The 15,759-nt window shown below is 38.2% G+C and overlaps 1 protein-coding gene across 5 annotated transcripts in view; it reads right to left on the bottom strand.

Moving 5' to 3' along the window:
* Window positions 1-4,298: 4,298 nt before the first annotated feature.
* LOC125052883 (ecdysone-inducible protein E75) overlaps window positions 4,299-15,759 on the bottom strand; it is a 69,052-nt gene continuing 57,591 nt past the window's right edge. For 4 of the 5 annotated variants that reach the window (XM_047653934.1, XM_047653936.1, XM_047653937.1 and 1 more), the window contains exons 2-5: window positions 14,232-14,320; window positions 9,550-9,694; window positions 6,289-6,524; window positions 4,299-6,181 (exon numbers count right to left, since the gene is read on the bottom strand). In XM_047653934.1, the coding sequence (XP_047509890.1) occupies window positions 4,640-6,181; window positions 6,289-6,524; window positions 9,550-9,694; window positions 14,232-14,320 (2,012 nt within the window). In that variant the 3' untranslated portion in view covers window positions 4,299-4,639. Of the gene's footprint in view, window positions 6,182-6,288; window positions 6,525-7,542; window positions 7,939-9,549; window positions 9,695-14,231; window positions 14,321-15,759 lie in introns of those variants that run through there. The other variant, XM_047653938.1, reaches the window with a different exon arrangement.

The following is a 15,759-nucleotide window of genomic DNA, read 5'->3' on the forward strand; positions in this document are numbered from 1 at the left end:
TAAATTAATTTATATTTATTCACCTACCTAATATGGACTCATGTTTTAAGCGGACATTGTTTTCAATAATTATTTAGTTATTTAACATTTTCTATCTAAAATATGCAATAATTATAATTAAGGATGTAGAAATATTACAATTATTAGTCATGAATGCGTCCTTTATAATTTGATGTTACGTGACTTTATTTAGATTAATAAAATATGTATGTATTATTATAGAGAAAGTTATATCAACATATTGATAAGAATTGCAAGTTTCGTTATGCAATAATAAATGCAGGAAAAGATAACACGCTATTTACAATTTCCTCAATCTAGACCAAATTTCAACATTTTAGTGCGTAATACATTGCCTGTATACAATTACTTCTCTGGAGCGTGGATAAAGGTCGCGTCCCACGCAAATCTAGGGTGTGATAGGGGTCCGGGGAGCGGGCGGGCGGTAGCGGGCACGCGCGGGCACAGCGACCTTGCCCGGCTGTGACTCTGCGACCTTGAAGCGGACCGCGCTCCCCACTCCCCGCACCCCTAACCACCTTCTACCACCCTCACCCGATCGCCCACGTTCAACCCCACAGCCTCATTTTCCGCCTACCTCTATGCAAAATTTAATATTATCCTGGCTTGGAACAAGATCGAAAGGTTCAATATTGTTATCGGCCAAGGAAAAGTTATTAAAAGTAATTCTTATGCTGAAATTTTGACATTGCAACACTACTGCATTACATTTATGTGCTAGTGTAATTTTTGGCTTTTTTTTTTCATTTTATTATTTCACTCTTAAAAAAAAGAAATCCTAAAACTTATGTTTTATTTACTATTTGATATAATGTTATATTTCTTTTCACTTCCTACAATTACCTAATATATTACAGGAAAAGCAAAAAGTGTAGATTTATTAAAGAAAAATAGTTCTTGGTAAATAAACGTAGTCTGTAAATAGTCTGAGACCTTCAGGCGACATACGGAACACTCAAAATGCGTCGCGACCTTGTGCCTCGAGGTCGAACCCGTCGATGGTTCCTACAGAAACAGGATATCTCATACATAAAATTATTATTATATTAATTGCCATTTAGCCCCATATTTAATTTTCAACGCAATACATTGTGAAACATACCATAAACATTGAGCAATTTGTCAGGTAAATATGACATTCGAAAGTAAACAAATGAATTATAAAGAAGTTTTTTTTTTTTTTTTTAAAAGACAATTCACACCAATTGACCTAGTCCCATGCTTAGCTTGTGTCTTGGGTACTAGGCAACGGATATACATACATATTATAGATAGATATACACATAAATACATATTTAAACACCCAAGACCTAAGAACAACACCAAATGCTCATCACATCGATGTTCGCCTCAGCCGGGGATCGAACCCGGGACCCATGGATTCGCAGTCAGGGGTACTAACCACTAGACCAATGAGTCGTCAAAAAAAAAAGTTACGAAAATGTAGTCTGGGATTAGTTTTCTCTATTATTGTTTAGAGACTAAAATAAAAAATCCAAAGAAGATTGTGTATAGGTCCAGTAGTTTGCAATACACTTTGTTTAATATAATTTCAGGCATATTATATAATATTTGTTTGAAAGGATGACCTTTGCTCCCTACGTGGGCGAGGGTACAGATCTAGAGGTGGGCTGGGGTGGAAAGAGGATGCGCAGGGAGAACCAGGCTCGGGTTGCGGGCGGGCGATGCACCTACGCCGAGTCAAGTGCACGGCCGCTGCGCCACTCCTGCCGACATGCGCTCAACACCCGGTCAATACCCGATTGCAATCCTTGCAGCTTGATATATCTATAGTACATAATAGTTAAGATACGAAATACAGTAACTTATGATAAGACTAGTTACGATGAAATGTTCCTGTAATTATTTTATATGAAAATCAAAAGATTCTATGTTCCGTATTTTTAAAACTGGAATATCTCGAATCTAGTATACAAATTCTTTGTCTGTCATATAAAAGGATACTCTGAATCAACATCTACCTTAAATTTTAAATTCAATGAAATATCTGAAGAATTAATAAAGAATAACAAAACAGTCTCATCGCAATGAATGGTCGTCGTCCAAGACATAACCAAGTTCTTTGGTTTGCACAAATTTAATGCAATTTCTTTCATACCCATGAATGCAACAAGAAATGTATTATTATTCCTTAAAACAGTTGAAGGCCAGACACACTGGCAGATGTTAAGCAGAACAATGGCTGCGAAGGCCTTGGGTTGAGGTCAATTCCAAGTTGACGATTGATCTCTTTCTCAGACGTATAATAAGCTTCGCATTTAAATGATCTGGATTTGGCAAGTTTTCTGATACACTTGAGTATTAATGACTTACCACGATATACTCGGAAAGTATGATACAGTCATAACTGGTCAGCAGTTAAACAAAGGAATATCATACAATAAGAAGATAGATATGGGAAGTATTTGCAGTGAGTGACCTTTGAGGTCTGACTGATAAAAATATGAATATTAAAACGTAATAAAAATATGAAAAAGACTCGGCTCCCCTAAGCTATAAATAATTTCTAAAACTATTTTGCTATATCGCTGCATCTTAAACATTAATAAAACTTTCTTAACATTTCGTATCAGACGATTCGGAAGAATAAAAGCCTACGGTTAGTACAAAGAATTTATTGATAACTATTTGATCCGGCAAACGTCGTTTTGCCATGTATATCATTTATAATAAAAAATAAGGGTTGATCGTAGAGGGGTGAAAATTAGGGGTTGTATGTATTTTTTTCAATCTTTTTATCTAAAAATAAAAAATTAGGGGTGGACTACCCTTTACATTTAGGGGAATGAAAAATAGATGTTGTCCGATTCTCAGACATACCAAATATGCACACAAAATTTCATGAGAATTGGTCAAGCCGTTTCGGAGGAGTTTAACTACAAACACCGCGACACGAGAATTTTATATATTAGATAAATAATATATCAATTAAAAATTAAAATGCCAGAGAGGCATTTATGTGTAATACACTAGTAATGAATAGTGTCTTGGGGACAGTAGGTATATGTATCGAATTTAGTGTAGAAAATTAAATTATAATTTTTAGATGTAATCATTGTTATACTATTTTAGTATATTTTTGGACTTTCTAACTCTAGGAAATGAGAGTAAATAGAAGTATTATTTAGTAGAATATTGTAAGGTTTGGTTCTTTCGGTCCATATAGAAATGTAGATATCAACTACTTGCTTTCGTGATACTAACCTACCATCTTTAACAAAACTTATTAAGTAACTCAGAGATTATTATTGCATATCACAAGTTATTTAAATGAGTTTTCATTGACGGAATAAATAATTGAGAGGTAAAGTTAAAAACTTCTTTTTTTACCATATTTTGGACTATACCGGGATCAGATCTTTTATAAAGTATATACGTGATTTTTCCCAAGGGTATACTCTTGAGTGGCCGAAACAAGGAAGCACTGCAGCCCTGAGTTCTGCGGAAGACGGATGGAGGTAGCGTAGGTCAAACTTGTAACAGACGGAAGTGCTACTCAGCTAGGTCGGCCATCGACCGCGGTATTGTGTACATTAAGAATTATCATTGTTTTCCTTAATTCATTAGATTTTTTTTTTTGTTTATAGAACACAAACGGGCAGGAGGCTCACCTGATATTAATTATTAAGTGGACACTCAATGCCAGAGTTGCCGGCCTTTTAAGATGGTTTGCTATATGTTATAAGCGCTAAAGTATTAACGCATTATAATATAGTATTAACCCAAAAAAACTTTCATTAGGTACATCTCCTATTTTTGGACTATATTATAAATGGTATAATTTAAATAAGATTTTTAATCTTTTCATTAGAGAACTGATTTTAATTACTTACCTAACAATGAAATATGATCAAAATACTATACAGATCTATTGTTTAAATTTGAATCTTTCAATTGTGGTGATTTAGTATTGTCATGCTATTAAATTTGTTTTTTTTTTTAATTATTATATCAATATTAAAAGTGTTCAAAGTATTTGACATTTATCAACAGTTGAACTGATAATAAGATAAAATTCGGATAATATTTTTTTTTTAAATCAGTCAAATCTAAGTGAAGTCTTGAAACGTTAGACCGATTTTAATTATATTAATTTTTGGATATATAAATAATTGTCTCCGACTTCAAGACGAGCTTTGCCATTACTTAAGCCCATTTTTACTATTTAGCTTTTTATTTTTAATCTGAAATTTTCTACTTTATTCAGATATAAAGCTCATTTTTTGTATGTTCTGAGGAGGAAATAAAAGAGAAAATAAATTTTACAAGTTTGTTTTATTTTATTTCGACAACCTGTCATTATAATTAACAAACAAATGACTGAGCACGCTCACATACGCACATACGTTACACACATTTCACAAACACACTGCGACCGGCGCTGCAATGCATTATAAATTAACTTATATAGTCTTAAATTATTATTCAGTCTATTGCGCTCTCCTCGTCCCGCACCGGCCACGCAACCACGCGCCTTAAACGAATTATCACATATAATATATTAACCGATTTGCGAACGATCATTAACTACAAAGTTTGTTTAATTCAAAGTAAGTCGGGGTGAGGTAGCGGAGACCTGGGGCTCCGCGGGCCGCCCTCACGCCTCCAACATGCGCGGCATGTATGGGCGCGGCGGCGACGGCGACTTCTTTGAGAGATTAAGCGGCGCATCAGCTACGTCCACCTGCAGCTCCAAGACGGGTTCGGGCGCGGGAGATGCGCCACGGTAGCACGAGAGTAACCCTGTACGCAGAGGGCAACCATCGGCAGAAGACGTGCTGCCGCTCGCCACCTCACCGCGCCGCATGTACTGCTGGATGATGTCGGTGCGTTTTAGCTGCTCAGGAGTCATGCGAGGCCCTTCCATGAGGCTCTTCGCTAGCACGGAGTGGGTTGAAGACAGAGAGACTCGCACCGGCCTGGGAGAGTGTGCCGGATGTGCCGGGCTCGCCGGGTGTGGATGGTGCGGTGGCTGGGGTGATGGAGTTAATGGCACCGCTCTGGCTTCAGCTTCGCCTGTGTCGCGACGCATGGCTCTAAATTTCTTGTGTGGCTTGTAAGCCTCGTTCATCAAAGAGGATGTATCATATAGTGGAGGAGCCTCCAAGACACGCTTGAGTACTGGCATATCATCAAGACGTGTGTCATTTGGCATAGGAGGTCTCCTGTCTTCAAGATGCTCCTCTAGAGAAGATCGTGGGCTGGAGCACCCAGAACCGGGTCCAATAATTCTTTCATGTTTCTCATTTCCAGACTCAATACCGGAATCAGTGGGTGAGTCTAGCTTTCTGTAGCGAGGCTGCGGCCGCACGGGTGTGACGGTCAGGCCGTTGTGTGCCAGATGAGCTACGCCAAGTGCTTCTTCATCAACTGAGCCGCGGGAGTCTAGACGTCTCCGTCCCGCTAATGTCGCGGCTAGCAAAGGCGTGCCACAGTCATTTACAACTTCACCAGATTCGCTGCTAGACACGGAACCGATCGGGCTTCTAGCAGATTCTTCAGCAACGGAGTCAGCCCAAGGGCAACCTTCCTCTTCACCCCACATTTGTTGTCTTAATAATTCCTTGTGTTCTGTTCTAAACACGACAAGCTTCTCAGTGTGAAGTGTGCTCAGTGTGCGAAGATCTGGAAGTGTATCCATAAGTTCCCTTAAGAAGCCAGGTCTGTCAGGTCTGTTTTGGGTGATGACGGTCTGCAGGCACGCCTTGAGTCTCGCGTGCATTCGCTCAACCAATTCAATATTGCGTAGTCCCGGCCTATCAGGAGTGATTAAAACTATAGCGCAGAATAAACCGATTTCAGCATCGGTCAAGTTCATAGAGTTCATACGTTCCGCGAATTTAAATGTAGAGTCCACAAGAAAACGCGCATTAGCACCGCTCTGAATAGAGTCTCTTTTCATTAATTGTCCGTTGAGGCAGATTATGCTATTGAGCGGAGCATCAAACATACAAATTAGCCGCACAAATAGAGCGTCAAATAGACCACTTTTTAACAATGTAAACTTGTCATCTTGAGTGAGTAACTGGAAGCCGGGGATTAGGCCGGCGAAGTCAATCACGCCACGAATGACGTGCGCGAATCTCTGGGAGAATTCCTTCTCGGACTGCAATTCAGGCGCAGGGTTGAGGGGGCAAGCCTGTAACAAAAGAAACAATAAATTAATAATGCTAAACAATGTTAAATATTAGCTATGCAATGAAGAACGAACTTTCATTAGGAAGAGATAATAAAAACAATGCTTACCAAAGTGGGTTGCGAGTAGGTGGGACAGTCGCGAGCTCGGGCACGCATGGCGGCCACGCGGTCACGCGTAAACTCGCAGGTATCGAGATGAGCGCGCACCACTCGCGCTAGTAACCGTGGTGCATCATCTAATTCCGCTGCGGCCGCTTGCTCTTGAGCTCGCGATGATGAGGATTGCTGCATTGCAGCTAATATACGTGCTTTCTCCCGTTTCGGAACACGTCCAAATCGAACAGCTGTAACAAAAGAAAACCGCTTTTAATATTCAAACCCTTTAAACCAGTGTATCATAAATCGATTACATTAAAAGAACATAAATGTTGTGCAAGGTCGCGGTTTACATAAAACGACGGGCAGCTGTCGCTAAATGCGTGCACAGGCGAGCATACAGAGAGCCATGTGTATGCGCAGCTGACGAGAGGGTAGAGTTCATCGCCCGTCGCAAAGGTCTACCGACCCTTATGTCTAGCGCTTTGAAAAATGCAAAACTGCTCGTTTATAATAGTTTAACGATTTAGTTTAAAAAGCGAGTGACAAAGCGCGATCCATGAGGTCACGTTAAAAAGTGTTACAACTTTCTCGACGCGGGCGTGTCGCGTATTGAAAGGTAGTATGCGTCGGAGACGAGCGTACCGCTTATGGCTTTCATGCGCTGGCGTTGGTGAAAGTGTTTGCGCGATTGAAAACGAAAGCGGAGTGCGCCCTCTCGCCATTTCTCCTGACTTTCCCTGCATAAAGTAGGCCACTACCACGACAGATCCACTAACTGTTGTTTCGATAACAACTAGGAGTTATTTAAAAATTGTGTCAATTGCATTTATTTAGAATTAACTTGAACGAAAAAGTCATTATACATTTTTTATAAACGATTGTAGTGTTTTTTTTAATTATATACAGTTTTTCTGTAAAAAAATTTTTTTTTTAAACGTTTATGATTTAAAAAAAAAAAAAAAACTAAAATCGCAAAACGTAAAATGAATGTAATATTGTTTACAACTTTATGGTTATTTACTTTCTATTCACTTTGCATGATAATGAGAAATAGCAAACTGTAAAGTAGTTAAATAACTTCATCATTATTAATTACCAGATCAATGAAAATAAAATAAATTTCTAAAGTAAAATATAAATAATGTTTTACGTATATTATAGTTGTTTTGAAAGTGTCACTAATTGAATTGTTCTATAAATAGCTAAAAAGCCTAATTCTCTAATAAGTTTTAATTCAGTTGTCACGTCAAAATTAATACATACGAGCATTGTGATATTTGACGACTCCATTCAGGATGCCTTTGAGAATTGGTAAATCTTCACCCATCTCCGATACCATTACTAATCTTCACTACACTAATTATTCACAGCCAAAAGGCGTTGATAACTAAAACTGGTAACTACGTTAAAATATAAACGAATTAATAAGTGTCACATATCACACATCAATAGTTGTTATTCACTAAAATGTAATCCAATGTTTGTATTATGTTCGCACAACGCGGTAGAGTTAGCGAGCTGCGACGTTCGAACGAGCACTGTGAGTGAACATCGAGCTCTCGTGGCCAACTGCGAAGCGGCGTACTAACATAGCGATAATAATGAGGGCTGACGACCGATGCGCGGGCCGGACTCCCTCGCACTGCGCGGCGGCGCGCGCCGTGCCAACCTTGAACTTGAGGAGGGAGGGCGAACGGTGTGAGCGGCGGAGGGGCGCCGTCAATAAACTCCGCGCAGGCCCCTGCTCCCATCTCTCCCCCCGAACCGTTCTAGTTCTTGCGATTTACCAACCGAATTATTGTTCCTTTAATTTTATGGTCTTCAAATTTTAAGAAATTAACAGTAGATTTTTAATAAGCCATAATCGTTACAAGTTTTTGCTTATCATTTTCAATGCCTGACATTGGTCGACTTTTCTTTAAAATAGCGAACAAAATTACATATTTCATTAAAGAATACGGCATTCCGTATTCTAGCTCATTAGTTTAAGGTCTTAATAATAATTATTAACGATATATTAATTAATTAGATTTACTTTGCTAGATTTGCTTTGAATATTTAGTTCTTTGTTTTTTATAAGCCTAATCTGGCATGATTTGCTTTGCCAAACACTGTCTTTTTATAATAAAGATTTTTTAATAATAATGATCGTTATCCATACAATAAATAAAACCTATCCATATTTTTGTCAATTCGTTAGCATTATCTTTCTTTCATTTTCGTAGGTTGTAGCTACCGTAGACCGACCGAACAACTCGGGCTACGATAAATGTGTAGCTGATTTTGGTAAACAGCGCCATCTATGGCCGAGTAGCCAGACTACAGCAAGTTAACTTGGTTGTGTGATAAGTAACGTGGAATTTTAAACTGTATCTCATTATTTTTTCTATGTGCATCGAATGTGAATTTGTTAAATTAAAAGCAAAAATACTGTGTGTAGTGAAGTTTTATACTGGATATAATGTTTTAACAATTTTAAAAATGCTTTTATAGAGCATAAACTATTTATGAATAATTTTGCTTTAGCCATGAATATTTTAATAAAAAAAAGGTAGCATCTTTTGCCCATGAGCTTAAAAAATCTACATAGCAGGGCGATGAACTCCGCTGCGAAAGTGAAAACAGAAATTTCACTCTCGCGCTTACGAAACACCTTTCTCTGCTTTCACTGCGCGTAAGTAATAGAGGGGAGACGACGTACGAGTAGAGGGAATGTCGCAATACGCTGAGCAGAGCAAAGTGCTGAGCAACTACGGCCGTCGACCCGCTTAGCGTGCGCTCACCCGCGCTTGCATAACCGACCTCCCACACTGCATGCGTCCTCTGGGCCCTCCTGTCCCCTCCGCCCCTCGCACCGGACCGCACTTTAAAATAGGATCTGATAGTGAAGCAACGCGCGAACATCGCTTCTAGGCGCTAGCTAAATTGCGTGTCCTACTTGGCGCGCTCGAATGACAGAATATCTATTGCACGAGATTGCGCGACGACCTTCTAATACTGGTTGCGTACTGAATTCGATTAGATGTTACGTTTGTAAAATATTCTAGTCATCTAGTTAAAATAATATATATTATTAGAGTTCATCTTATTCCTTCTAAATTCTTCTATACTGAGTTTTATATAACAACACATATTCTATAAAATATATTAAAACAAAATGAAGAATGTATGTTTCTTGGTAAATTTCAATTTTTAGTGCAAAAGTTTCTTAAATCATACCTTAAAAACGTAATTTTTCATTTTGTTCGATAAAAAAAATATTGAACTTACCATCTCTGCTCATTCCAACGGCGATGCATTTTTTCAGTCGGCAATATTGACACCGATTTCTATTTATCCTTAAGATAGAACACTGTTGGTTTTTGGTGCACGGTCTGTACTGGATCTTCTGTTGTATGGACCGTCGGAAAAACCCCTGTGGATCACAGCGGCAATTAGAGTCACGTTCGGGATCGGAACTTTCGTCACTGGAGCAACCGGAGTCCGTGGACTCGCGGCGCGCTTCCAACATGCTCACTAACACCGAGTATCGCTCACGCAACTCAGTGCCACACGCCATCCCAGACACCATTCACAACTCGTAATTACCACTCACTCGCCACTACCACCACAGTCTGACTACAATCCGCGCTCACTATAGTGCACCGACACGGATGGTGGCCGACGACGAACTGTGCGGGCGCTGCGGCGGGCGGCGCAGTTACCCGCGACCTACTTGCCGGCCGCCGACCCAACCGAGAAAGTGAGAGTGTTCGCCCCCTGCGCACTTCACCGCTCCCGCACTCCTAACGGTCCTCGTCGCTCTAGAATGCGCTGCTGCCGCTGCACCGGTGTGCCGGATATAGGCCGGGCGCATCCCGGCGGGCGTCGAGGCATACGGCCGTTCACCCCGGGTCGACGACCGCGCGATTGCACAATGGCCCTTCCCCGCGTCCCTCGCGCCTATCGAGCTGCCTGCCCCGGGAGCTAGGGCGCGGACGACAGTACAGGGCGACGACCGACTAAAACCCGGTGACGTCAACTTTACGTCACGGCCTACCTCAATGCGCGCGCGCTACTACTTTAGGGGTGCATTAATTGAATTTTAAATCTTCATTGAAGACCGTAGAGTGCAATGCGTCCGAGCCTTAAACTATTGTTTATTTGATGATGCACAATGAATATAATATGATATTTAGTTACTTCGTTTAGACAAGCGTTGTGATAACTACATTAAATGGAAATATTTCTTAACAGAGTATAATCGTATCGTTAAATATTTTTGTATATTAATTTAAATCCTGAGATCATAACTCGTTTGAAATCGATCTGTACGTAAAAATAATATTTACTATAACTTATATTAAATAACTATAATATAAGATTTTTATCTTATTACGTTGACACAATATTATAGTTGTATTAGACAAATAATCAAAAAATAATAGAATAAAATGCGCGAATGAAGCCATCAAGCGAATGCGGGGTCGCGGGGAGACAAAGTCTGGCCCAAATTCGTATAGCCATCGATCCATTGTGCGCTGTGCGAGTGGCCCATAATTGGTCGCAGCGGGCACTGACCGACCCAGCGAGGTCGACGAACCTCTACTGCGAAAACAAAACCATTCCCTCTTGCCCCACATGAAGGTAGTGTTTAGTAGGTGTAAATCTACTTATTTTCTTTAAAAAAGCTGTAATACGTTTCACATATATAGCATACAATAAGTTTAAACAATTCATTAAGGATAAAAATTGTTCCACCGCATTATATTAGATAATCTTTGACATAATATTAGTCATCTCTTGTAATAATTAATTAATGAAAAGCGCTAGTTTTAAAACAATCAATAACAACTTCTAGTTTTGAAGCTATAATGAATTAGTCATACGTTTAGTGTTATAAAACAATGTTTATGTAGGTGATATAATTTTGGTTTATTATCAAAAGTGTGTAAACATATCAACAATACACTCAGCGCGTTTACACGAGATTTTGTCTATTAAGAAGCAATATTATATATTTTAAAACGACTTAAAAATACCGAGTTTTATTAGTGATTCATTAAACATACGAGAAAGGCAAATAAAGCCACTGCTGAGGGTTTCGACAGTGCGAAGTAGGTTACCAATTCACCTTCTAGAGTTTTCGACATAACCCCGTTGCTTAGCCGTAAGCGTTAAGCGGACCAACAATTTTTTGTCATTAACGTTACATTGACACACTTATATACTTTATTGTTATTAACTGCGTTTGTATTTTTTTATTGCTAAAGTTCATGCTTATTTGCAAAATCATTATTTGTAATTTGATACAATGTTATGTTATTGTTTAGTATAATTTTGATGTTGTACTCGTATTCTTTGCTGATATTTTGAATTATGGTTACTTTAATAATTTACGTATGTTGCTAGAAATTTTAAAATTCAATTAATTATAACATTTAGCTTATTAATTACAAGAAATATGAAATTTATTAATGGTCAATAAATTATAGCCTAACCGTTCTAGATATTAGCTATGTGACAAAGTCGCAACACTTATGCGTCGAGTAACGGTCCAGGGCACAATGACTTAACACCGGCTAAGTCAAAAACATGCTGACGCATCTGAGTTTCCGTGGAAGCGTCCAACGACCGACCTCACAACTAACAGTCCAGTACGTGCTGCACAGATATTTGCTTGATAACATTTACTTGGACGAATGACTCACGCCTATATTGTGATTCACTTCCTGTTCACATATCACAAAATATCTATGTAGGTTTCCTGATATCTAAAGAACTTACTAAGAAGTAAAATCTGTTACGTTTTTATACAACAAGGAGTTTATATGTATATTTCTTTTTGATGTATACAGCTAAAGATAAAGCTACATAACTTAGATATAGGTAACGTTATTAGAAATTTAAGCTTGTATGTATGAAACAGCTTATGCTGTGTAATAAAAATTTTACAGCTTAATAGTGGAATATAATATAACGCTTTTCAGCTGCTCTCGATAAATAAACACGGGATCAACGAACTTTAAATCTCACAGTTCAAAAATAATGTAGGTTACGATCACGTTGCGTACATACATTCGTTGACCGTAAAAGTTATTACAAGGAGGCTGTGGCTGGAGCCATGCTAGCGAGAAGGTCGACGACCCGCGCCACAAATTGGTGCCGAAAAAATGAGCGACCCACAACGCGGCCTAAAATATGTCGGCCAGTATGCGAACAAAGAATCAGCCAGATTACCTACCAAAGCCGTTGATAGTCATTTACCGTACGTTATTAAGTAATTAATAGGAAAATAAATAAAAAAAAGCATATCATTTTTTGTCATCAAATGATTGAAGCTTTATACTTTTATCGTTATATTTTTATGAGATTCAATAAGTAGCCCTAGAAAAAGTAATTACTTTATTGAATAAAAGTGCAAGTTTAAGTTTTTTGTTTATTATTTTTTATAGAATATTGCGAAAAGTATATTTAATCTAATTAATATTAATGAATTTCACTTAAAATAAAGTTCATTTTTTCTATATTAGCTTACGATAGCTGTAAATTAACCTAAATCGTAATGTTTAATTAAGTGTATAGTAATTAACGTATAAACGGAAAATCCAAAATTAATATTTAAAAAAAATATAGTAATTGAATGATGTAAGTCAATAAACTCGAGTTCGTTGACATACGAGTAGTACGAATGAACACAAGCCCCACGTGTGGCAGTAACCGTCCATTCAAAACTCAACTCATAATGTTGCTAGTCAGCGCCCTCTATTATCGAGTAGTGAGATTTTTGTTTCTATAAAAGGAAGACAGCTGGCGCTAGTGTCGCTGACGTTTAGTTTACCATTTCGCGAGATATATTATTATTCATAATAAGAATACTATTTAAACAAAATTGATACGTACCTAAAACTTATAAATATTGTATAAATTAATTCGAGGTAAGAAACACGTTTAAAAGTACTTCACTCATAAAGTAAAGCAATTACTACTACATGTATTAGTTTAACAATCTTTTAAAACCCCTTACTTATGAACGGTGTCGCGACGGCTTGGTGGCGCATACAAATATTTTTTTTTTAAACTGATACAGTTGTCTACAAGTTTACTGTCCTGGCGGTGAGGTTAATAATGTAGAAGTGATAAAAGTATCATAGATTTATTATTAACCATATAATATTTAATTGATCATAATCAAGCAAATGGAATTTCATCTTAAAATTAATCAGAAAAATTAAGTAGCTGACGTCAGTCAAAGACCGTACGAGAAAAACCAGTCTAAGAAAAAATATTTGACCTACCATTGACTGTAATATCAATTATCCAAGCTACATAAATTACAGATGCCCCATTTTTGCAGACTTTACAAATACCTATTACCATACACCAAATACTATTTGGTTCCCCTATTAACCTCGACAGTAAAATGTGTGTCACATTTTTTGTTCCCACGTGATTGTTTCGGCATTCGAGACAAAATAATTACAAATAGGGGCGCATAGGACGAACCGGCTAGTCGAGGCCGGCAGGTATTAACGACTCAAAAAAAAAGCCATATCCCATACGTGTATAGCAGCTTATAGATACATTTAAACTCTAGTATTTTACGAAGGTCAAATGTGACATCAATGCGTTGAAGTACGAAATTTAAATAGGATTTACATCAAAAATACCATGGCCAGGCTTTGTTGAGTAACTACGGTGATTGTCTTCCGCGTGTTCGGCCTTGTTTACATTCTAGAACATCGAGACCGCTTCCTTTCGTAAATTATAAAAATATGTCCTTTTACGAAACGACGTAAATATATACGTCGTTTTTGAAAGGTCCATACATGATTCCCATACATTCTGCTCTATCATAGCTACACAAGTTAAAGTGATGGCGTGTAAACGATAGTCAACGGTGTAAGTGAGCATGTGACGAATATTAATAATAATGTTTTGAATTCAAAAATTTCAACAGTGTCGATATTTACCTTACAACCTTCACAGGAATGCACGCCGTAATGGAAACCACTGGCCTTATCACCACATACGCGGCACAGCACTGTTGTACCATCGAACTCTGAAACAAAACATAACACATTTAGTAAACATCGTGATGTTGACTTTGTGCTGATTACGGGGCAGTAAATGTATGTTAAACATCCTACGAGCCAATAATGTTTGTTACCAAAGCACTAAACTCATGACATTCGCCCAAGAATATGATTCAAACAACCTTGCACGACCGAACGTTCAACTAAGAATCACCTTTGTTAAAGTCATTTTTATTTTATTAATTTAAACTTCATATTTGTTTATCACGATACAATGCTCGCACATGGGTCTTATTGAATCGATAATCTAAGTGAGACATAGTGCGTGTTGACATGTAATAAGAAGTTAATTATAATCACTACTTTAACATGACGTTACAAATCTCTTGTTCAGGGAAAGCTGCCAATGTGTTCATCATTCTGAATTAATCAAAAATTTCTCTTTATTAACATATGTTACATACGTTATAATATAGAGTCCATAACTGGTGTAAGCCGTGACGTAACCACGTCACATGCGTTGGTGACACTGAATAGTTATTTTAGAAAGCGCAGTCTTTACTGCATTTGAGCAAAGTCGTTGACCCTTCAATGTTCACTTTGTGTAATATTTACGTTTTCCTACATAATTTCTGTTTAGTTCAATGCAATAAGAATATAGCTGATATAATAACAAACGCAATAACTACAGACTAATATATGAATTAATGACAAAAGCTATTTGGTTAGTAGGTCAGTGATAGATAAAAAACTGACCACAACAGGTGTGACGTCAGATGTTATTAGAGGATCTTAAAGGACGCGCTGTCGGGCTACGATCAGGAAACAGGTTCGTTTGTTCGGCTCCCCCGACCGCTCTCACTTTTCCCTTGCCCATGTTTGTTTATTTGTTCAGGGAGCGGGCTTCTTTTTGAAACTTTCTATTTCTGAACAACACTCGCCTCGGGTCGACGCTCCTAGCGCTCGCTTTCTATGACGTTACTTTCTTTTAGGTGCGCTCGCGGGCTTCTGTGTTTACAATCTACATTCGGCGTCATCTTGCGAGTTATGAGTGGGGATTACAAAGACCCGCGAAAGTGGTTGCATCTTAGACATAATAATTGTAGAAGTAGCGTGCAGCAACTTCACTTCGTGTGATGCAACTCAAACGTTTTTCTGATTGGCTCATGTGAGAGTCGCTCGTTACGTCTATTAAAGAGGCAAGGAAAGTGCACGAGAAAGTCTCGCGACCGCGTTACACGAACAGATGCATTGAAGCGTACATTGATTGGTTTATGGTGCCCTAGATATGTGTCAGAGTATTGTTTGTTAGTAAATACATTTTTATATCATGTATACGCTCAGGCATTATGACATCATAAGTTGTTCAAAAGCCGGTAATGCCAAGAAAAATAGGCATATATACGTACGTAGATGCCTGTTAAAGATGTTGTTTACGTCTTGTGGTTGGAATCTGAATCACTTT

This window comes from Pieris napi, chromosome 10, assembly GCF_905475465.1.
Source record: "Pieris napi chromosome 10, ilPieNapi1.2, whole genome shotgun sequence".
In the NCBI taxonomy this organism is placed as follows: domain Eukaryota; kingdom Metazoa; phylum Arthropoda; class Insecta; order Lepidoptera; family Pieridae; genus Pieris; species Pieris napi.